Source organism: Callorhinchus milii, unplaced genomic scaffold (assembly GCF_018977255.1).
Source record: "Callorhinchus milii isolate IMCB2004 unplaced genomic scaffold, IMCB_Cmil_1.0 Scaffold32, whole genome shotgun sequence".
NCBI classification, from domain to species: Eukaryota; Metazoa; Chordata; class Chondrichthyes; order Chimaeriformes; family Callorhinchidae; genus Callorhinchus; species Callorhinchus milii.
Genome location: NW_024704773.1, coordinates 1,654,617 through 1,679,124, shown reverse-complemented (window position 1 = coordinate 1,679,124; position 24,508 = coordinate 1,654,617). Strand labels below are relative to the sequence as shown.

General features: G+C 40.5%; 1 protein-coding gene across 4 annotated transcripts in view; it reads right to left on the bottom strand.

Moving 5' to 3' along the window:
- Positions 1 to 2,781: 2,781 nt before the first annotated feature.
- The window catches only part of syk (spleen tyrosine kinase), a 91,430-nt gene continuing 69,703 nt past the window's right edge, over positions 2,782 to 24,508 (bottom strand). For 3 of the 4 annotated variants that reach the window (XM_007900029.2, XM_007900027.2, XM_007900028.1), the window contains exons 5-14: positions 24,038 to 24,119; positions 21,141 to 21,190; positions 15,352 to 15,420; positions 10,565 to 10,655; positions 9,118 to 9,292; positions 8,437 to 8,640; positions 6,878 to 7,070; positions 6,436 to 6,576; positions 5,473 to 5,585; positions 2,782 to 3,437 (exon numbers count right to left, since the gene is read on the bottom strand). In XM_007900029.2, the coding sequence (XP_007898220.1) occupies positions 3,362 to 3,437; positions 5,473 to 5,585; positions 6,436 to 6,576; positions 6,878 to 7,070; positions 8,437 to 8,640; positions 9,118 to 9,292; positions 10,565 to 10,655; positions 15,352 to 15,420; positions 21,141 to 21,190; positions 24,038 to 24,119 (1,194 nt within the window). In that variant the 3' untranslated portion in view covers positions 2,782 to 3,361. The remainder of the gene's footprint in view (positions 3,438 to 5,472; positions 5,586 to 6,435; positions 6,577 to 6,877; positions 7,071 to 8,436; positions 8,641 to 9,117; positions 9,293 to 10,564; positions 10,656 to 15,351; positions 15,421 to 21,140; positions 21,191 to 24,037; positions 24,120 to 24,508) is intronic. The other variant, XM_007900030.2, reaches the window with a different exon arrangement.

Sequence of the window (24,508 nt, the reverse complement as noted above, 5' to 3'; positions counted from 1 at the left end):
ACCGGAGTCAGAGGAACGGAGGGTACGGGTAGGTAGGTAGGGGGATAGTAGGTCAGAGAGGTAGGAGGGAGCAAGGCCGTGAATGGCCTTGTAGGTGAGGATGAGGATCTTGAATTCGATCCTCTGGGGGATGGGGAGCCAGTGGAGGCGAGCGAGGGTGGGAGTGATGTGGTCGCGAAGCAACACTAGCCACTGTGTAGAGGGCTCAGTGTTGGAGGGAAAATGTATGTTAGAAGCTAATTTTCTCCATAACCCAGCAACAAGTAATTCAAATCTTGAGACTGTTTTTAAATAAAGATGAGCTCCTCTTTAATGACACTGCTCTGAACTTTATAAATTGCAAAAGGCATATCTATATAACACTCAAGTGGTCCGCAGAACAGCAAACCTAAAAATAACATTTTTGACACTTACAATGGGGTCCAAAATATAATGTTCACAAGTGGAGTTTTTGTGTTACTTGCAGCTTCCAGCAGATGAATTTTGTGTTGTGAGGTTTATAAATCTGCAAATTGTGAATCCCAAGTCAGTTAATTTGGTGAAAATAGCTGGTATGTAAAAAACCAGCAGAAAACACAATCAAAAATTATAGGACACAACTGTTAAGTTACTGTTTGTTAAAGATTGGCTACTTCTGAATTCTTTGAGAGAAGACTCTGAATTTGCACAGCAACAATTAATGCAGCACTAGAATCTGTTCTCAGTAAATGGGAGACTGGTCCTGTCTGTTCTTCCTTCCTGTTTCTTTTTACTCTGGTTTCTACAGTATATTTCACTCTTTCTTTGCTTTTCTCACTTACTGTCCTTTTAATAATAGCACCTTATCACATCTTCTTATTTCTTTCCAGTTCTTCCCAGTCAATATGGTTTGCTCTGTTTCTTGCTTCATCGTTGCAGCCTCTTGTTTATTTGTTGGTAGGCTGATATTCCAGTGTAACGCTGGTGGAGGAGTGCTGTGTTGTTGGAGGTACTGACTTTAGGATGGGATGTTAAACTAAGGTCCTGTTCAGGGGGATGTTAAAGATCCCATGACACTATTCAAAAGGATAAAGGAGTTTGTCCTGGCCATCAATCATCCAGGTAAAATTGGTCATTCGGTTCATGGCGGTTTATGGAACATTGCTCTATGCAAATTGGCTACCTCGTTTCCTTACTAATACACAGTCACTGCACTTTACAGAAATTCCCATTGAAGCATTTTAATACTTTTCAATGTTGTAGGCACTATATCAAGTGTGAAGATTATTATTACAGTATAAAGTCCTTTGGGCTATTTGCCTTGCTCCCTCTCTTCATCTCACTGTTCAGTTTTATTTCATCTTTCACCCATCTTTTAAATTTAAAACATTCTCTGAGATGGTTGGCAATGTATGTGAAAATCATATTTCTTTTTACTATTGTTAGATTGTGTATTGTATTGAAAAATATTGATGACAGCTTTAAAACTGATGACAAGCTTCTTTTCAAATAAGCAGAGCAACAAGAGAAACAAAACCAGATACGCTCATGGTGAGGGAGGGAGACTGGGGAGAAGTATTGCTTTCCTGACTGTAGGAATTGAAAAGGGTGCAAAGGAAATTTACCAGAATTATACCAGGTATGAGGGACTTCAATTATGTGGACAGACTAAAGAGGCTGGGATTGTTCTCCTTAGAGCAGAGAAGGTTAAGGGGAGATTTGATAGAGGTTTTCAAAATTATGAAGGGTTTTGGTAGAGTAAATAAGGAAAAACTGGCGAGTGGGACGGTAACCAGAGGGCATACATCTAGGATGATTGGCAAAGGAACCAGAGGGTAGACAAGGAGACTTTTTTTTATGCAGAGAGTTGTTACAGTCTGGAATGCACTGCCTGAAGTAGATTCGATAGTACCTTTCAAAAGGGAATTGGATACGTACTTGAAAAGGAAAAAAATGCAGGGCTATGAGTTAAGAGCAGGGGAGTGGGACTAGTTGGTAGCTCTTTCAAAGAGACAGGACAGACATGATGGGCTGAATGGCCTCCTTCTGTGCTTAAGATTACGATTTCCCCAACAGATATGGGAACTTGAATGCTGCATCTACATTTGTTACTTAGGAATTCCACTCCGTGAAGGACAACACTTCATGAATTAAAGTGTTTTGACAAGCTGTCTCGTGTATTTGCAGACAGTGAAATGTCCATTAACAGAGATGCAGAAGGAAGGGCTTTTTGCAGTGGTTATTGACCATCCACTGATGGTTTCTGGTCAGTGTTAACCTTTAACAACAAAGTTACTCAAATGATAGCCTACACTTTGAGATTACTTGACTATGACTTGAAAGAAATTGAGCAAACTTTGTACAGGTCACTGGGCAGATCAATTTGAAATACTGTGAGCCATTTGGGGCACTTTACCTTTCAAAAGGACAATGAGGCTTTGAAGAGGGTCCTGAAAAGAGCAACATTTTTATTTTATATTTGTAGCCAAGGTGAATTGGTGAATGAAGCTATCTCAATTGTCTTCAAGTGGATAACATTTTTTCTCAGTATGTCAGGCAAAAACAAGCTTACAACAATAACATTGGCAAGCTATACAGTATTAGCTAGTTAGACTCCAGCAGTACCCGAATGCACACTCTGGGGGGGTCCCCAAGCCTTGGGTCTTGTTAACCTGTGCCTAGTACTTTCTGGAATTAGGTAATCAGGATGTGTCCCTCCAGGGAGAGAGAGCGCATTCCATTCCAACAATCTATCTCTGGAATTTCCATGTGTGGGTGGGATGCATGGAAATCTCAGTTTGGTTTTGATACTCTTAAGCATGGGGATGGGTTTCCGCATGTGTCTGACACCCAGCTGACCAAAAAAAGGCAATTTGAGCCCTGCTTTATTTTTACTGCAGGAGGACTAATTGGGTCACATCTCACTGTGGAATGCCAGACCACACTGTCCGTAGGTCTTGTCTTCTCGCTTTATTAAGCCTAACCAGCCAAGAGTTGAACAGCAATTATTTTTGAATGGTTCATCCCCCAACAAAATGGTTATTTGATAAATTTGGAATTTCTTTGTTTAAGCAAGGAAAAATAATAAATAGCATTTCACTGTAGTAATCTACTTTGAATATGAACGCTTTGGACCATGACAAGTTAAAATCTGAAGTCTATAGGGTAATAAGTGTATGCGTGCGTGTGTGCAATGAATGCCTAATATATATGCATTCAGACATGGCGATAATGTCTTTGTTAAATACAATTTCATGTCCAGTTATTCAGAAAGTATAATGAGGCTGATCACAGTCAGCAGAAGGTAGTATTCTGATAGATAAAGCTGCAAAAATTATAAAATGGGAATGAGAAAAAAGAATTCAAATTGGGGTGAGTATCCATGAGATTACTGTTGGGCACTCTACTCCTTCGAAATGGTGTAGTGGAAGTCACGCAACCTGTGCTCCACTGTAACAAATCCTGGGCGGTCAGCAGCGCTGCAGAGTAAAAAAGAGAGAGCACTTTGGATAGACATTGCAACAAAGTGATGAACTAATGCAACAGCTGGATTCACAGAATCATGAATAACAAAAATAATAATCCACAACTATTTGTGTGACACTGGTGTGCGCATTTGGCTGCCGCGCTTCGCCCACAAAATATAAAGTCAATTCACTTTACAGTATATTCTGTGAAGGGCTTTGAGACGTCTCAAAGACATGATAAGGCACTATATCAAATGCAAGGATATTATCATCATTATTATATTATATGTGGAACTCACAATTCCCAGCAAAAGCAGCAGGATATTTGTTCATAGAATCATAGAATTATACAGCACCGAAGGAGGCCATTTGGCCCATCGTGTCTGTGCCGGCTCTTTGAAAAGTGCTATCCAATTCAATCCCACTCCCCCGCTCTCTCTCCATAGCCCTGCAAACTTGTCCTCCCCAAATAATTATCTACTTCTATCTTAAAAGTTGTTATCGAATCGGCTTCCACCACCCTTTCAGGCAATGCATTCCAGATGTGAACAACTCACTGTGTGAAAAAAATTCTCTTCACCTCCCCTCCGTTTCTTTTAACGACTATTTTAAATGGAGCCCTCGGGTTACCGACCAACCCGCCAGTGAAAATAGTGGAAATAGCTTCTCCTTGTTCACCTTATCGAATCCCCTTATAATTTTGAAAACTTCTATTCAGTCTTCTCTTAACCTTCTCTGCTCCAAGGAGAATAATCCTCGCTTCTCTAACCTCTCCTGATAACTGAAGTCCCTCATTCCTAGTACCATCCTAGTAAATCTCCCTTGCACCCTCTCCAATGCTTTGACATCCTTCCTAATGTGTGGTTTTGATTAACTCCTCAAGAAGCATTTGAGGCATCAAATATCATCTTAATGCCACCATTGTCTTAAAATTGTACAGTGGAGTCCTGTAGCTCAGTGGTTAGAGCACTCGCTTTGCAAGCGAGAGACCTGAGTTCAATTCCAGGCAGCCCGAAACCTAGGGCAAGTTTCCTTACTCCACACGCCTAATAATAATCCCTCCAAAACCAAAAACAATAATAAATTGGTCATTTTCAATCTACGACTGTTCGTGGGACATTACTGTGCGCAATTGGCTGCCACGTTTGCCCACAAATATACAGTCAATTCACTTTACAGTATATTCTGTGAAGCGCTTTGGGACGTCCTCCCGACATGAAAAGCGCTATATCAAATGCAATGATTATTATTATATTATTATTATTATTATTACATGTAGCAGAATTTTGGAGAATGCTTAAATTCAGTCTAAATTTTGAAACTGGTTATCTGCAATTCTTAAAAGAGGATATGAAGTTTCACAGTGAGGAAATAGGCAAAAAGAGGTTTTGCAAACAAAATTTGAATTAGCCTTGGAGTAGAGTCCTGTAGCTCAGTGGTTAGAGCACTCGCATTGCAAGCGAGACAACTGGGTTCAATTCCAGGCAGAGGGCGAAACCTTGGGCAAGTTTCCTTACTCCACACGCCTAATAATAATCCCTCCAAAACAAAACAATAATAAATTGGTCATTTTCAATCCACAACTGTTTGTGGGACACTGCTGTGCGCAATTGACTGCCGTGTTTCGCCCACAAATATACAGTCAATTCACTTTACAGCATATTCTGTGAAGCGCTTTGAGACGTCTAGAAATGTGAAAAGCGCTATATCAAATGCAAGATAATTATACTATTATAGAGATTCTTCCCTATATACATCACAATATATATATATATGGCGGATGGCTTTCCGGGGGTAATTATCCCTCAAGAATAAATAAACAAATAAATAATTTCGCCACTCAATCCACAACTGTTTGTGGGACGCTGCTATGCGCAATTGGCTGCCACATTTCGCCCACAAAATATACAATCAAATCCACTTTACACTATATTCTGTGAAGCGCTTGAGATGTCTCAATGGTGGGATGAGGTGGACTATTAAATTAAGGATTATTATATATATATATACATATAACCCTGAAGTGAATGGAAGGCTGCAGACTTACTTTAATGTCCAACAGTCTTTCATCAGCTCATACATTTCTGGTGGACATCTGGCTGGAGATTCCAGTCTCTCATTGTTTTCAAGCATTGGTAAAACTTCTTGGATTTTCTTTCCCTGCAGACAAATTAAAAGCATCCAGAAACTTATAGTATTTCACACACAAATATATTGAACTAATAAACAGCAGGTTATTTAACCCATAGCAGCAAAGTAAATTTTGGAACCCAAAATATCTTATGTTCATAGGCTTAAGGCTGTTATCTTACTATTTATGATGATGTGGAACTTTGCAAAACAGTCCAATTCAGCCTTAATTTGATAGCTGGTTTTCTGCATTACCAAACAAGAACTGTGAAAAATCAGTTTCTAAGTTAAGAATAAATTTATGTTGTTTGCAAAATTCCTCACAATGGTAAACATGAGGGATTTAGGGCTTCCCTTGGCTTGGTATCAATGCCCCACCATGAAAAGGCCAATATTTCCCAAGGTTTTCCTGATTCTCATCATGGTAGCCTCCTCTGGGTTTCTTCTGTTCTTGTTTGACCTGCTTGAAATTCTTCACACAAAAGCAATGTTGAACTTCTTTGGACTTCTACATATTCAAAACACTTGAGGTATTTTAGATAAACTTCATTTTCAGTAAACAAGATTTAATTGAACTAGCAAATAGTTTTCAGTAAACAAGATTTCACTAAACTAGCACATTTGAAGCTAAGTCATTTAGAGCATTTCAAAAGAGAATTAGATAGACCCTTGAAGAATAAAGATAACAACAAAAGGGTAGAAGGAAAGAGCAGGAAAATGGAATTAGAATAGGTAGCTTTAGTCAGGGTCATTAAGTTGCCATCACTATCACCTCCATCTTTGCTATGCATTCACAACTGTGCAGACTTCAGAATGCAGAAGAGCACACGACACTGCCAATGTTGTAGATTATTTAGTATTAGAGTAAAAGGAAACTCACTTTGTATGGCTTTTGACCAAAGGTAAATGCCTCCCACATCATGACCCCGAAGCTCCAGACATCGCTCTTACTGGAAAACTTGCTGAAATTGATAGATTCGGGTGCGTACCACTTGAGCGGCCATTTACCTGTAGTTTTAGCCTACGGTTAGTTTGGAAGGAAAGAATTAAGTTGTCAATTTTAGTAGATATTTTGTAAACAAAATAAAATAATGGGGTCCAACATGCTGGTTATGAAAACGAGGGAATTATACTTGTCCTTGATGTAATGAACAATTTTTGTAAAGGCTTATAGAATCTGTGTTTTATCGGTTGTTATTTCCAGGGCATCTGTAATTCCCACAATACACATGCAGTACAAGAGCATTGAGTTTGAATCTCACAATATGAGGCATCAATATTGATACTTCTCCAAATCTGAAGAGGGTTTGTTTAACACTTACTTTGTAGTAATTCTCTTCTGCGTTTATAGCCTTTGATAGACCAAAGTCACTGATTTTGGCATAATGCTGAGTTACCAGGAGCACATTTCGTGCAGCCAAATCTCTGTGAACATAATTCTTCTCTTCAAGATACCTCATACCCATGGAGACCTGATGGACCAATTCCACTACATTGGTGATGGTAATAACATCCCTGAAAATGCAACAATATATACTTTTATTTTAAAAGTTGTTTGAAGAGAAACATGTCATAACAAACTACAATATTGTCACTGATTAGTAAATTGGTTTTAACCACTCAACGCATCGCAATATGCAAATCCTAACGGCCGGTTTTCATACTCTTATGATGTCCAGGTTTGACATTGCCAATCCCCCATGTGCCGGACTCCCCAGCTCTTCCCTACACAAGTTGCAGACCATCCAGACCAGGGCAGCCCATGTTCTCTCCTACTCCAATCTCCACAAACCTATCACCCCCATCTTTGCTTCACTCCCTATCCTCATAGGTTGCCATTGATACCCTGATGTGAAAAGCAATGTATATCTGTATATTGTATTCCATATTCATGGAACCTGCTGTTTTATATTAGACGTTCAGGTGACCAAAGCTTCAGTCCCTCCAAATTTGCTGAAACAATGATCTCAAGAATCAAGTTTGGTGAACAAATTTGACTGATTTATAATCCTAATGACCATTTCTCTGATAACACTCTTGAGGTGCAGTGTCGAGCCATCCTGCAACAATTGGAACTCTTATTGGGAGAGTGAAAAAATGAACCAACAGATTTTAGAAATGCAGTGGTTGGATTTGCATTTTTCCTTAGTGAGATATTAAAGAATCTCACATCCAATTTGCATACATGCAGATTATTTCTGGTAACGGGAAATGTGTCATATTGTCCCATGACAAATATATTTCATCTATCTCCATCTATCTCCAAGGCAAATTTTCCATGGATCAAAGGCAATTCCAACAGGATGCCTTATTAAGGAATCTCATTAAGAAGTATTGCAAGTTATACCCAATTCTCATTCCTGCCGACAGCAATTTCTATTTTTAAATAGGTCAAGTTCTAAAAAAAATTTAATTCCTCTATCCTTAGGCCCTGAAGTTATTGATGTACATGTAAGTCACTTGAACGCTTTCAAATAAGCAAAAATAAAATAAACTATTTGGGCAATGTGTTACGTGTGAAATGACATGACTTCTAAATTAAGACCAAAGTAAGAATTTTCCTAACAATTTTAAATGTTAAGATAAATGTCTTAAGGCAAAGGCCATGAGAATTCTTGGGCCTCAGAAGCAAAGAAATAGAATACAACAACAGCTTGCATTTATATAACACCCTTCACATCTTGGGAGTGCTTTACAGTGGGCTGGAGGAGTGGGGTTGGGGTGGGGGGGAAGGGCTGGTGGACACTCAACTAGGAGAAAGGGAGGGGAAAGGTTGGTTTTAAGGTGGGATATGAAGATGGAGGGGGTAAGGCTGAGGGATAGAGGCAGAGAGTTCCAGAGGTTGGGAGTGTAATGAGTGAATGGCTCAAAATAGACTTACTTGTGAGCTTGTAGAAATTTGTTGAGTTGACCTTGTTCTGCAAGTTCCATGACCAGCATCAAGCATTCCCGTTCACAAATGCCAATCATACGGACAATGTAAGGATTATCAAGCTGATGCATGAAGTGCGCCTCCTTCATTAGCTCATCTTTTACTGCAGGGTCATTGCTTTTCAGCACCTTCACTGCAACACTAATGTCTTTCCTGTCCAAACAGATGCAGATTGTAACAGTTGCAAAAGTATTATAAAAATATATATGAAATAAGAGGGCGATAAAGCAGGACAATACTTTCAAGCATGTTCCAGCAGCAAGACAAGAGGGCACATGTTAATGGATGTCAATCCAATTTTAGGACAGGCACCAGGAAGTATTTCCTTACACTCAGCATGATTAACAAATCAATTGGGTTAATTGAAGTAATAATTTGTTGCTATAATTGGAGGATAGTAGTAAGGGAAATTAATTTTTTTTTGGATTAAACTCATAGGTTCAAGGTAGAAGAATTCCATGTTGCAAAATATACTTAAGAAATACAACCACATTTTCCTGTAAATGTTGTGATTCTTTTGGAGAGGCAAGGAATTTGTCAAACCTTTAGAGTGAAATTGTGAACTGCCCTAAACATTTCCCTTTGCCTTTTGTGTCCAATTTATTGTATCTAAGGTTTACTCATGCTTACTTTCTCATTTTATAGATGCCTTTCTTTACAGTGCCAAAGTTCCCAGATCCCAGTTCCTTTTCTTCCAAAATAAGAGAATCCTGTTTCAAATACAGGGTCTTTTCTTTCAGTTCCTCAGGGTCAGCATACGGACTTTCATAGACATTTGAATCCATAGGCATATCCCTCCGAGCACCTGCAATACAACCAAGTTTGTTTGTAAGTTAATTCAGATAATAGTTTCAGAGTGACTCAATTAGAAGCAACCTAGCTTCTGGCTCAGAAGGTTTTGAGTTTAAGCACTAGCTAAGATTTGAGATCATAGCCTAGACTGAGACTTGTGGATGTCCTGCACTGTTGAAGGTGTTGTCTTTTTTCAATCTGGGCATGTAACACGTGCGGAAACCCACTGTATGCTTAAGAGTATCCAAACCAAGCTGGGAATTCCATGCATCCCACCAACACTTGGAAATTCCAGAGATAGATTGTTGAAATGGAATGCACACTCTCTCCCTGGAGGAACACATCCTGCTTACTTAATTCCGGAAAGCATTAGGCGCAGGTTGGCAAGAGCCAAGACTTGGGGACCATGGAGTGTGCATTGGGGTCCTGTTGGAGTCTAACTGGACAAAACCCCATAGCTTACCATTGATATTGCTGCCTGGTAAGCTTTCATACTGCTTGTCCAGCTAGGACCATCCTACCTATTAGGGCTTTGGCTTGCAGGGTTAACAGGAGTAGAATGGGATAACTCCCTGCCCCCAGTGACTGGTCTGCCCTTCCATGTCCTGCTGATGAGCCAGGCTGGCTGTGCTGCCATCAGCAGTGGCCTGGAATACTGTAGACCTGTCTGGCTCAGGAACCGGATTATCGAGACCGCCACAGATGGTTGGCTCGATTCCGACATTCTGTTGCCAAGCATGTCACCTGGGAGCCAGTTCAGCTCCAAGGACATCATGCCTCCACCCACCCCCCATCCCCCCGTGAAATGTGTGAGAGCATTGTGTTGTTCTTCAAGTAACACAAGATAAAAATTAATTGAGTAAATCTAGATTTTGGTGGAATTTTATCATAAGATAGCAGGAATCACTAGACAGTGATCAGGAGCAGGAACACAATTGATTTGGTCCTTTACCCAGTCAAGAACACTGAGACTAATTATAGTACCCCAGAGATCAGCTAATTTAACGCAGACCTGGGATCTCAATGGTCTTGGTGTGGCTGAAATTCACACTAGGTAGTCGCCAACTGAGTCATTGGGAGCCCACAGTTGTTATCTTTTGAAGACAAATGATGGATATTTACATAGCTGCATCATAAGAAACATTAGCCCAATAACTTTATCCCCTTTGTGAACTGATGAGTTGTAAATATTAACAAATTTCCTACAAAATACTGGATACTGCATTTTAGAGTATATCTGTGAAGCGCTTTGAGATGTTTTCCCAACATTAACATTATTACTCACCTTCACCTGCCTCACCGGGCATTCTCTGGGGCCTGGATACATATGGATTAACGTTTTTTGCACTATTAGAGCGATCAACTGAAGAGGGCTTCTAAATGGATACAAATCAACATCAGTTAGCAGTGAACAACTTCATCCCTTATACATTAGGGAAAATGTTGCTTATCAAACAGTTGGAAAAAAAAACACTGAAAGAAGGATGTTAATTCTCCAGATTGTAGCATGTATTTGAAGCATGTAAAGCGTATGCCAAAAACCCATGTTAGTCCTATTGTGCAAGCTGAGTGTGGAGATCTATTGCATGAATATACTGAAATGAAATGACTTGAGGTGCATAATTTGTTGAATGCTTATCCAATGAGCAATTAGAAAGATCAACATTTTGACTTCTGTTTTGTGAGTAGGGGCTCCTGAGGAGCAAAATATTATTTGTTTCTGTAGTTCTAATGATCCGAAAAGTAAAGTTAGGAAATAAAGTTCAAGGCGTCTTAGATAAGGTAGTACCATAATAGACCTAAGTGGGTTTCTGAGGCTCTCCCCACTTCTAATGCTAATGGAAATTCAGCTTCACGCTGCTTGTATTTTACTGTATCAACAACAACTTGGATTTATATAGCGCCCTCCACGCTGGACGGCGTCTCAGAGTGCTTCATAGTAACGGATCCCGGGGCCGAGCCAGGGGGAGGGGGAGGAAGGTGACCAAAGGCGTGGTCGAAAAGAAAGGTCTTCAGCAGAGACCTGAAAATAGGAAGAGAGGGGACGAGGCGAAGGGAGTGAGGAAGGGAGTTCCAGAGCCTCGGGGCGTAGTGGCTGAAGGCACAGCCACCGAGGGTGGAGCGGAGGACTCTGGGGACAAGGAGGAGGCCATACCCGGAGGAACGAAGGCAACTGTTGTGAGGAGAGAGGTCAGAGAGGTAGGGAGGTGCAGAGGAGTGAAGACAAAGGTGAGGATTTTTAAGTTGATCATTCTTTTAAGATGGCATAGGGAAGACCATTCATCCGAAGTGCTATGTTTATCTCATCAGTGACAGCAAAGAACTCTCCTGTTCTCACCCAGCACGCATCACTCTTCTTGTTGTTTTTATTTTGGTGACCAGCATGAATGACAGGTCACTGTGTAACCGTTATACTGCACAATGGGATTTTATTTGCAGCCCTGCACCCAGTCTGGTGCTGAAGGCAGCATTTTTTTCCTGTGTCTTCATTTTGCAATGATGTAGCATCTCAAAAATGAAGGAGCACAGAAATTTTAATACAGTAGCAACAATTATGCAGTTATGCAGTTGTGATCCTTAATTTAAAACGTCTGACTTGAAATTCAACTCTGCGTCAGTTTCTAACAATATTTCACCTTAAAATGTAAAACTGCAGAGAATTGCATAAAATTCTTAAACCAAGCGTTAATTTGGAAGGTGATTTAAGAATTTTCCACAATTCTGTACAATCTTATGTTTTAAGCCAAAACAGTCTTAAAAGCTAAGACGAGATGTAATTTAGGATCTTAAGATCTCAAAAGAGTGGTGAGAATGTGGAATTCATTGCCGGTTGAAGCAAAAAGCATCAACGTATTTACAAAGAAATTTGACGCATATGTGAAGAGAAGGGAATAGAGGGATATAGAAGAGAAAATTTGGAGGGGTGGAGGCTCGTAAATACCTCACAGAGGCTTTGGAGCAAATTGCCTGTGTCTGTACAGTAATGTGTGAATGTAATTAGTTTTGCATTAGGGACTTTCAGAGCATCTCTAACATGTACAATCGGCTTGAGACTTCTCAGGGTAATTATTTTAACTCAAATGATTAAGTGCTCTGTAATGTTGGATTCTTGTGGTGCTCATGGAGAGGAATAAATGGGTGAGGGAAGAGAAAATATTTGCTTTGGTTGTTGATTCTAAATATGTAACGGAGTTCTTCAATCATCCAGTAGGGGTCTTCTTCATTCTATTGTTGGTTCGTCATACTCCGACTGCCCTGCTCCTCGGTGACTTTCTGCTATACATTTGCTGCTAAAGATGTCCACCTGCTCTAAAGCCTCTGTCAAAGCATCTATTGAGATGATCAGCAAAAGACGAGAGTGACTCGCCCTCTCTTTTTTCTTCTCACCCATCCAGTGAACAGTCTCGTTCGCTGCTTGATGGCAGTCAAGGTCTTCTGAAGCTCTCCATATGGAGAAACTAAGGATGTGCACCCACAGCTGACCACACTGTGGCGCTGCATGTTCACTGTAAACAAACTGGGAACAGCAAAGCTCTATACAACTGCACAAGACAAAGGACAAAGGACAGGTATCACTCCTTACCTGGAAACTATACTTAAGGTTAAAAATATATATATATGTTTTACTGTTACATGTCGGGCATTTTGAGTCTAGCAGCAACCTTATTTGAGGTGCATTGAAAGAAATTACAAAAATGGAAAGAGAATTATGAAAAAAGGAGATTAAAAGGGAACAAAAGAATTGATCGAAAAGAGAATTATGGTTTCAAAAAGAAACTGTAAAGATAATTCAAAGTCTCTCTGTAGCAAAGTCTTTAAGGGAAACAGTTCCAGACATGACAACTTATGGATAATTTGTGCATATTAAGCGCTTTGAGACATCTAGGAGATGTGAAAAGCGCTATATCAAATGCAAGGATTATTACTATATTCTACCATTTTGTCATGGATTCTCGTGTTCATGAATGAGGTTACCAATTTATGCTTTGTTTTAGTTTTGATGGATAATATTGTTGATTTTTTTAAAAAATCTTTCACTTTTCGACTATCAAACTGTCTGCCTTCAGGGTTGCAAAGCTGCCACTGCCATCCTGTGGAGTCCTGTAGCTTAGTTGTGAGAGTACTTGCCTCACAAGCAAGAGGACTTGGGATAGATTCCCAACAGGGTGAAAGGTTAGGCAAGTTTCTTTAGTCGATGGTTAGTCGATTGTCAGATCACTTTTAGCGGGGGTAATAATCCCTTAAAAAAACAATTTAAAAAAAAATTTCATCCCTCAAATGTTTGTGGGACACTGCTGTGCAGTAGGACAATTGGCTGCTGAGTTTCGCCCACAAAATATACACTTTACAGTATATTCTGTGAAGCTCTTCGAGAAGTCTCGAAGACGTGATAAGGTGCTATATCAAATGTAAGGATTACTATTATTATCACTAACACCTCTAACATCACTCTCTGCCCACAGAGTACCTGCACACTATACAGGAAGTCTGTGGTGACGTTGCAAGCGGAAGTTAGGCATTCTTCTAATTCAAAATCTTTTAGAAACTAAAAAGATGTTTAAAAACAGAAGTTAATTTTCTTTATTTTGGAGAAAACTGGAAAACCCAACAAGTTGCATATTTTGCCGATTAAAATCAAAAACCGGCATGAGTATGAAATTGTTATGGAGGTATAATTTATCGTCTTTTAAGATGTTTTCTTAATAAATGTTTCTGTGTCCAAGTTCTCTGACTAATTTTTCTCACTATCGGCATATATGTCTGGACCCTAGCCTCTACATGCACTTCCATGGGCACTTGTTGCCCTTTGGTACCTGGTCCAAGTGGTTATTACTCATGGATGAATCTTGGCAGTGAGTGTCGCAGGTATGTAGAGAGCATCACTGCTGAGCCTGACCTTTCTTCATCCAGCTGTCACACATGTGCACTATTAGTTGTTGTTGAGGATCAGTAGCAAGAAACTATGGCTTTTCCCCCTCTTTCACCTTGAGAAAGTCTAGGGCCAATATCTTAAGATTTCTGCATAGGAAATGTAAAATTATCACATTTCTAAAACAGTCAATGTGCTGAAGATGGTGTTATTTAGTCTGTTCAATGTTTCAGATATTTGATAATTGTTTATTGCTTGTTAAGAAATGTATTAGGAAATATTGCCAATTTATATCTCTCATTCGGGATTTGACATCAGGGCTTTGCACAATTCCTACATTCTGCCTAGTTGAACACTTTCAAATCTAAACCAAAACATTTTTAGGTAACAGCAAATTAAGGAACTTGCAATTCTCTATTATGCTAAAATATTTATATGTCGAGCCACTGAATTCTTTCAGTGGGCACATCGGCTTGGATTATAGGAGTTAAATATTACTCTGAAAATTTGTACGAGTGCAACTAAATGACAAGAAAAATGCAACTAGCTTCCCTCCCACAGTCTGAGCCGAAAAATCAACTCAGACTGGCAAAGAACTGCAAGAAACTTTTCCCACTTTGATCTCTGTGAATTAAGATTTCTGAGGCTGTTTTGTTCCTTCGCTGAGAAATCGCCAACAACAAAATGAAGGTGCATTAGTTTCCAACCCGAAGAAGAATTAAAACAACGTGGTCCAGATTCTCACAGAATTCACGGCACTGGCTGAGAGCTGAACAGTGACACCCCTTGGTTCAGTGTGTCAATCGCAAAGATGCCAGCAAGCATTCAAGTCATTATCATTTCCTTACAACAGTAAAACATCAACAACGATTCACATCTGCTGCGGCACATACCACACCATTAGATTCTCAACACCTTATGCAAGAATCAGTCAGTTGGATACTAAACTTAGAAAAGCGTAAAAGCAAATGATGAAGCTGGAAATGATTAACGGCCACACCATTATGCTTGAATAAATCCCAGCGGGTGGGACTGCGATCACATGCACATTTTTGAAAACTGTTAGTAAATGCCTCCGAATAGAGAAAAAAGCATTGATTAGCAGCTCTCACCACAAATTAGTTCAGGTCATGCAAAAATCATATTAGGGGGTTCAGCATCCCATTAAATTACAAATTATGAAATAGTACGTGAATAAAGACCTTCTTGAAGCCAGGCTTTGGAAAGGATGAGGATTTGATCCTTGAGAATATTCCACCAACTGCCTCAAGCTAGAAACCACAATTTCAGAACAGGAAATTTTAATTTCTCTTTTAAGGCATTGCACTTTATTCATTCCTTACTCTCATATATTTGGTAAGTTCTTCAAAGAAAGAGTTGAATGCAGATCTACTTTTCGTTCAGGCAAGGAACAACATGTGTGAAAATGCTTAACTCTGTAAAGTGTGCCTGTTGCACTCCTCCTCACTCCGAACCAGCCTGAATCTGGACTGGCAATCATTCTTGAGTTGGATCCTTCGGAGGTGTTAAACAATCATAATAATGCAAAATGGAAAGTTTAATACAACAGGTCACCTTAAAGGCCCCAATTTGTTTCACCCAGAGGGACTCTCCACATAGTCTCATCCCTACAGTCCAGATCTCCTTTCAATGTTGAGCAAAGCCATCTGTTTGTCTTACACAAGAGATTTTGATAAAGAAGGTACCTCAGCCTATTTGATCTCTAATTTGATCTGCCATACTGCCCACCTTACCATTCTTCCATTATTGGAATCAGAAATAAGTTGGGCAAGTTTTCTTATTCCACACGCCTCTGTTTACCTAGCAGTAAGGAGGATCCTGGTTGTTATGCGATTGGCTGATCGATTTTCCGGTGGTAATAATCTCTTCATATAAAAAATAAGAATAATTTGGTCACTCAATCCACAACTGTTTGTGCAACACTACTGTTTGCAATTGGCTTCCGCATTTCGCAACAAAATACAGTTAATTCATTTTACAGTATATTCTGTGAAGCGCTTTGAGAAGTCTAGAAAACATAAGGCACTATATCAAAAGCAAGGATTATTATTATTATTAAATGACACTGGTACTGCACCCAACAGCCAGCCTGTGGGAACTCAGTCCTGTATTTCATGGGGCCTAACCCATTGTTGCAGTGGATGATGTTTGTACAGTGAAAGCATTATTAAATCTTTGTGTGTGGAAATGTGACATTGTGACCGACCAACCATGAGTCAGTAATTCGCACTAACGATGAATGTGTTGAACAGACTTCTTAACCGGGTGAAATTCTGATTTGGGTTACAGAAAGTGCTTTTGCTCTGTAATAAATATAATCCTTACAATTGATACTTCTTATCATGTCTTCGAGACATCTCAAAGCGATCCACAGAATATACTGTAAAGCGAATTGACTGTATATTTTGTGGGAGAAACGCGGAAGCCAATTACGCACAGCTGGTCCCACAAACAGTCATGGGTTGAATGACCAAATTATTTTTTATAAATTATTTTGAAGGAATATTACCCCTGGAAAAGCGTTTTGCCAATTGACTAACAAATGGGTTCCTACTTACTGCTAAGTAAACAGAGGCATGCGGAGTAAGGAAATGTTTCGCCCTGCCGGGAATCAAAACCAAGTCCTCTCGTTTACGAGGCGAGTGCTCTATCCACCAAGATACAGGTCTAGTCCATGTTGGCTAGTCCATGGGATTTTCTCCCCCATTATCATGCATTGTCAAAGGTGTTATGCATAACCCTGGCCAGAATTTCAGTCCACAAATTCCTCAAAGTCTTCCCCCCCACACCCCCTGAACAGTGACATTCTAAAACTGAGTTTGAAATTCCTGACCATGACAGAAAGCAGAACAAGAAATGATAAAGCAATTCCGCTTGTTTGTCCAAAATAAATCACACTAATGAATGGAACAGTCAAGAAGTGTATTGATCTCGAACGTTGACTGGTGAGGGAGCTACTGTGGAAAATTATCGTGACCGTCAATAAAATGACAAATAAGGAATTGGAAAGAATAAAATATAAGTATACCCTGTGAAGCACTTTGAGTCATCTCAACGATGTGATAAGGTGCTATATCAAAGGCAAGGATTATTAGTAGCAGTAATGGTTAAAGCTTATGTTGGTAGGAAAATCATTATCCAAACCTTGGAACATCTTCCTGATGTGAACAACAAAATTGCATTTGTATAGCGCCTTTCATGTTGGGAGGACATACCAAGGTCCTGGACAGTCAGTGTTTCAGACCTGAGCTGGGGTTGGGAATCAGGGAGGGTGGAGGGCAGGGGTGGGGAAGGAGGGTGATCAGAGGCACAGTTGAAGAGGAGCGTCTTGAAGGAGGCAAGCGAGGGGTTGAGGCAGAGAAACTGCGGGATGAAGTTCCACAGGGTGGGGGCAGAGTGGCTGAAGGGCTGCCTGCCTTGGTGGGGAGGACAAGGTGGGGGATGTGAAGCCGGCCGGAGCCCACTGAGCGGAGGGAGCGGGCAGGTTGGTAGGGCGTTAGGAGGTCGCAGAGGTAGGGGGGAGCAAGACCATGGAGGGCTTTGAAGGTGTGGACCAGGATCTTGAACTGTATCCTCTGCGTGATGGGAAGCCAGTGGAGTCAGGCTAAGATGGGGCGGGTAGGGTCCTGGAGCCTGGTGCCTATGCAGGGAGGAGTTGGGGGGCTGACAAGCAGGGCATTACCATAAGCAAGCCTGGATGTTATGGATGCGTGTATGAGGGTCTCGGCAGCTCGCCGAGACAGTGGTGGAGCTGGGCAATGTTGCGGAGGTGGGGAAAGGCAGAGCGGGTCATGGCATGGATGTGGGGTAGAATGGATAGTTGAGTGTCAAACAAGATGCCAAGGTTCTTGAATGGCTTAATAAAGTGGAGTGTGCATCCATGGAGGTGATGCTGTCAGTGCCTGAGGTGCGGAGGCGCTGACAGGAGCCAATCAGGAGGGTCTCGGACTTGTTGAAGTTCACCTGGAGAAAGGTAGCTCTCATCTAGGACTTGATGTCTGGCAGTGGTCCTGGAGTCGAGGGTGGAGGCAGAGAGGTACAATTGCGTGTCATCCGCATACTTGTAGAAGTTGACCCTATGTTTGTGGATGATGTCACCAAGAGGGAGCATATAGATATTGAAGAGGAGGGGACCAAGGACAGAGCCCTGAGGAACACCGCACGAGACGGTGTGGGGGCTAGAGAAGAAACCATTCGTGGAGATGAAATGGAGACGGTGTGAGAGGTAGGATCTGAACCAGTCAAGGACAGAACAGTGAAAGATGCTATATAAATGTAAATTAGTATTGTACTGCATTACTGCCGATCTTTTGAGAGACCTCAGAATAGGAAAGCAATCTGAGATACCAGTGCAGGTTAATAAATTTTGGCCATGTTTTGTGGAAAAAGTGACTTCAAGGTGACTGAATGGACTTTTACAACATTCTGAAGGGAATTCGCAAAGTTGATCCAGGAGGGTTCTTTTCCCCACAAAGACAACACAAGTCGTGACCATGCTTTAAAAATAAAGAACTTTGGAGTAAATAGATAACTCAATTGTAAAAGTATGTTACTCAATGGTGATAAGACATGAGTAATATTTTTTTAGGGAAGGGCATTGATGCACAAGTTATCAGTAGATATAAGAGACAGGAGGGAGTAGACATGGTGGAGAGCTGAACATATTGAGTTGAGATTCTTTGAAGGATTTTTTTTGTGTCAAATGGTCCTTTCCGGTTACTAAAATACTCTTTGTTGCTATGGAGAAAGCAACTGTTGGCTATTATTGGCTAGAAAGCTTTTAAAAACGGGATTCACATCTGTGAGAGCAGTTGTGGATTTCATTCAGGCACTCTGCATATGTTGGTCCCAATTGGCTTATACTTTAACTTAGAAAACTGTTCAGAATATGATGAGGAGGCAATTGGTCATTGCATTGATCTGTATTCTGATCTCTGACCACAGAATCAGAGCATTTTATCAGCTCAGAAGAAGGTCATTTGGCTCATCCAGACATTCAGTAAAATGTCCGTCCTTCCTCCCTCAACACACACACACACACACACACCACACAAGCACATCTCCAGTGGTCTGTATACTTAAAATCTAGAGAAGATGAAAAAGCGCCGGAATAAACGCAAACCCACCTGAAATTGAAACTTCACTTTGGAATTAACATTAATGTTTAGCTAAAATACAGTTCTCAATTTTTATATTTGACTAATAATAATAAGCCTTCTATATTTTTAATATGTTAACAAATAGTTATATTTAGATTGTGAATGGATGTGTTCTATTGTCTCATTGCTCCTATGAAGCTGTAACTTGCAGTGAGACCAGAATAACATCAAATGTGTTACAATTGACATCATGAGATGCTGAGTTCCCAGAATAATTTGTTACCAGACAAGTTTCACTTCAACATATATTTAAAAAACTGAAAAGCACACGAATTCATGAGTTTTGCAATCAACCTTTTTTTTTGGATAAAAGGTTAAGTAGCTGTAGGTGGTAGCTGTATTACAAGGGGATTTCTGTTGGTTTAATTTAATATTGACCATTTTAGAAACGAATAACTTCAGAAAATGAACTTTTGGATTGTTCTCCAAGTTTCCCTTCCTCTCCGAACACATGCTTGGGAATATTACCATAAAGGAGCCACATTCAGGTACCTCATCCAAGTCAAGGGGCCATGGGCAGCAGCTGTTAACGGATTGTACCACCATCGAGCATTGCAGCCAATCCCATTTTTACCCAACATACATACAAGCACACACAAACATACATGCATATTCTTCCTCGCAGGACTCATTGCACGCAAAGAGCATTTGATCTTTCTACCTCAATATAGTCCATGAGTGTTGAGACCAATAGGGACACCCATCGTGTTATCACATCTGAAAACAGCAAGCTGGCTGTGTCAAAAAAAAGTGTCAACAAAATGCAAATTACTGCAGATGCTGGAAATCTGAAACAAAAACAGAAGTCACTGGGAACACTCAGCAGAACTGCTCGTGGACCCGAAACTTTGACTCACTCTCCTTTCTCCCTAGATGCTGCCTGACCTGCTGAGTGTTTCCAGTGACTTCAATTTAAAATGTCAGAGTGGCTCAGTTGGTGGCACTCGTACCTCCAAGTCAGAAGATTGTGGGTTCAAGCCGTGCCGGGACTTTGAGCTCATAGTCCAGGTTGATGCTCCAAAACAATTGAGGGTGCGCTGGTCAAATAGCCAGGAGCATTGGGCCATAAACTTACTCAGGTTTTGATTTCACCCCTGTAATTTCCACATACAATTCATTCTAAGAATGGTCATATGGGAGGAGCCAAGTAGAGGCAAGGAAATTGCCCAGAATGAGGGCAAAGGAATCACAGGGTCAAGTTGCATTTTTTTCTCGTATCATTCAGCATCTTGTTAAACAGGCAGAAATGGTAAAAAAGAAGTTGCAAAATGGGAAAGGGTTGTTGTTGAACAACCTGCATATGAACAAATTGAAGCATTAAGGCCTGAAATTCTACCTAGACGCTGCCTTTAAGGCCATTCCGCCTTAAAATGTAAAATTGTGACTAATAGTGGAAAATTTATCAATTCCGTCTCAATTTGGAAGCAGATTCTTTTCATGTCTTCAGAAAACTGGCTTCCAGATTCAGACTACATTTAAGACTTTTTACACAGTTCTGTGCCATTTTAAAGTTTGAGGCGAAACATTTTTAACAGGCTAATATTAGACGGAATTTGGGGCCTAATTACTTTTGACAAGTACCGCATACAAACAGTGCCTCTTTGTGATCTACTTTACCACAGATTATTTCTATTAGGCTTTTTCTTTCAGTGATATGAAAATGTCATCACAGTAACACTCAAAATTCCTCCGGGTTGTTCTGCCTGAGCTTTCAGATACATGTGTTCCAATAGCTCAATGCCTGATGAATTCTGTGATGTTTCTGACTTGTGCAGTTTTTAACTAGTCTTGAGTGACAAATGCATACTTACCCGAGGATGGTTACTTGGAACTGGGGGAGCTGGCATCAATCCAAATGTATCTGGGAAAAAAAAATTTTTTTTTAGAACTGGAATTAACCACCATCGATTTTTATCTATCTGAATATTTAGGTGATGTAGTCGTGGAATCCTGTAGTTGTAGTTAGCGCGTTTGCCTCGCAAACGAGAGGACTCGGGTTCAATTTCCAAGCAAGGCAAAACCTTAGGCAGGTAAGTAGGAACCCAGTTGGTATTCAATTGGTGGATTAATTTCCGGCATAATAATCCATCCAAAAAAATGTGGGTCATTCAATCCATGATTGTTTGTAGGACACTGCTGTCTGCAATTGACTGCCGCATTTAACCCACAAAATAGTCAATTCACTTTATAGTATATTCTGTGAACACTTTGAGATGTATCAACGATGTGATAAGGCTCTTTATCAAATGCAAGAATCATTATTATTATGTAAATATAAATCATGTCTCTTCAACTACAGTGTGCTGAAACATCAATACTTTCTGAATAAAAACATGGGAAATATTAACCATTCAAATCAAGAGCCATATTCGGGACAAAGTATGGTCTTGTTTTTGGAACAACCACATTGTAACCGCAATAAATACTTAAGTTGTGAGTTGTTCACCGATGGTTCTAATTGCTCTATTTTCAGTGAAAGGAGCCTGGCAGGGCACTGAAAGTTTACCATGAAAATGCAGACTCCTGATGCAAATGCTACAAGAAAATGTCAATGATATTAATAGTGCAGTCCTTTGCAAAATCAGGGGAAGGAAGGAAAGTGATAGTTGCTACAAATACCAGCATTGGGCTTAGCCCTTACTTCCCGAAAAAAAAACCTTGAAGCACCAAGCAAAATGAGTTTGAAATACAGGATGGCTGGATTTTGATCTAAAAGAACAGGCATTCAAACATATATTCAGTCCAGTTTTACCTGACATTTCTGAAATGAAAAACTGTTCCTCATTGGCACTACAGTTTAAGTAGTTTATCATCAGTTAATTTGGACACAAATTCAACTGTCTTGATGAAAAGTGCAGCCTTTCATGATCTGGTATGTGCCTTTAACATCTAATGCAGTTACTTTCCCTCTATTTTCTGCCTTTTTCTCTCATCTGTCACTCACACTGGAAAACAGTTCCACAGATATCACCAGCTCTCTGATGCCTCATCCAAGAAAAGCCATGTGTGATCTTAGACAATAGGTTATTCAACCACGAAGAGACAAATAAATTGGCCCTATCCTATTTCTGCTCAACATCATTATGTATGCACAACAGAATAACGGGGTTACTGGATGGTGGCAACCCTGGAAAGTATTTTTACCTCATAGCCAGGATACCCTGAAGCCAATTGTAGTAACCAAAGGTTCCTGGGCTGAGATCAATTAACTACAATTGGACCCAGTTTGTATGGCTCAGGACCACACCAAAGGGGTAAGTACTCACTGGTACTTCTTGGGAGCAAAAATACAGTGCATGTGCTGATTATCACATCGAACAAAATACAATTAGTGTTAAGAGGTCATTTGTCTCAGAAGTGCCCCCACCCTCTACATGATAATTATCTGTTGTGATGATATCCATTGCTGTAATTCCCCTCTCGTTGCATTGATCACACTAAGGCTATTTTATGGACAAACTTCTTTGGCAAAAAGTTTGATTACCTGTCAAAATGAACTACATTTTGAATGGCCATTGCTTAATCTACACCCGGTCAAGAAACCTGTGTGGCATGTGATAAATAGAATAGGAAGTACAGGAGAAATTCATTCAGTAAAAGGCTGAACGGCTTGGAGAACAAGCCACCAGAACAGGCAGTGGAGTAAGGAACAATTGAAGGCGTTCAATAAAGGAAACAAAGTTCATACCTAGAAATTAACAGGAGTCAGACTTACTAGATCAAAAATAGGTGCTCAGCTACATCTGCTTCCTCCACCTAGTTCTACTGTTACCCGATGTCCTCTCTAGAAGCTCTAGTGCCTTCTTCTCTGGTTCCCATACCATTCCTCAGGGCTCTATATATGGTCCTATCCTTTTTTTTGTCTGCAAGCTCCCTCTTGGTGACATCATTTTCAGATATGAGGTCCACCTTCATATGTTTGCGGATGACACCCAACTCTGTTTCTATCCTTGACTCTAGTACCACTGGGGTTTGTGAGAGATTGACTGACAGATATGAAGCCCTGGATTTAGGGCTAGAGTAGTTAGGACATGAAATGCCCTGTCGGGAGCTGTAGTTGAGGTACAATCCATTTTGGCCTTTAACAGGAACATAGACAAATACCTTAAAAAGAGTCAGCTCCAGAGATATGGGGAAAGGGCACATAAGTGGGGCTGAAAGCATTGTTCTTGATGGAACCGGGACAGGCATGATGGGCTGAATGGACTTCTGTGCCATAAAGTTCTTTGGTAAATTTCTTGGGATGTCTTCCCGACGTGAATGGCGCTTTACAAATGTAATTTTGTTGGTGGTGATGGTTCTATGGATGAGCGTTAACTTCCTTCAGCTGAATGTGAATCAAAGTCATTATGTCTGATTCTCACCAGGGCCTCAGCCTACATCCCTAGCGACTTACTCCAGCTCATCAGCCACTGTGCACTTTTCTATATTTTTGACCCTCGGTTCTCCTTTCACCAAGTCCGCTTTCCTTCTCTCAGCAACATCACGCACCGCCATGCTTACCTCATCACCATACTCTAGACTCTCATCCATGACTTTGGCCCTTCAGATTTGTTTTCTCCAAGCCTCCTACTTACTGCTAGGTAAACAGAGGCGTTTGGAGCAAGGAAACTTGCCAAATGGTCTATTTCTGCCTGGAACTGTGACTATATTACTATGGTGTTTCCTCCCTCCCATTAACAGTTATAATGCAAGAGATATAACATACCAACTGGATGATCAGGATTGGAACAGGGCTCAGTGAGAACTCGAAGCAGCCCGTCTGACTTGTGACAGTAATGATCAACCATCTAGGAAGAACAGTTTATATAATTAAAGACATAGTCAACAGCAACAAAAATATAGTGATGCTCCATCTCATCGTCCCTTGTCTTCAGTCTCAAGACATTTCATGAGAACAAATCATTGCTGCCCCTTCAAAAGATGTTAAAAAATCGTGTTAAGCCTGTATCCCACAAACCAGCACTGAAATGCCATCAAAACGCAAAACACTGCAGATGTGGATGGAGGAATGAACCAGGGAGTCACAGAGGGAACGGTCCCTTTGGAATGTTGAGAGGGGAGGGAAAGATATGCTTAGAGGTTGGATCACGCTGGAGGTCCTGGTAATGGCGGAGAATTATTTGTTGGATGTTGAGGCTGGTGGGGTGGAAGGTAAGGACTAGGGGGACCCTATCAC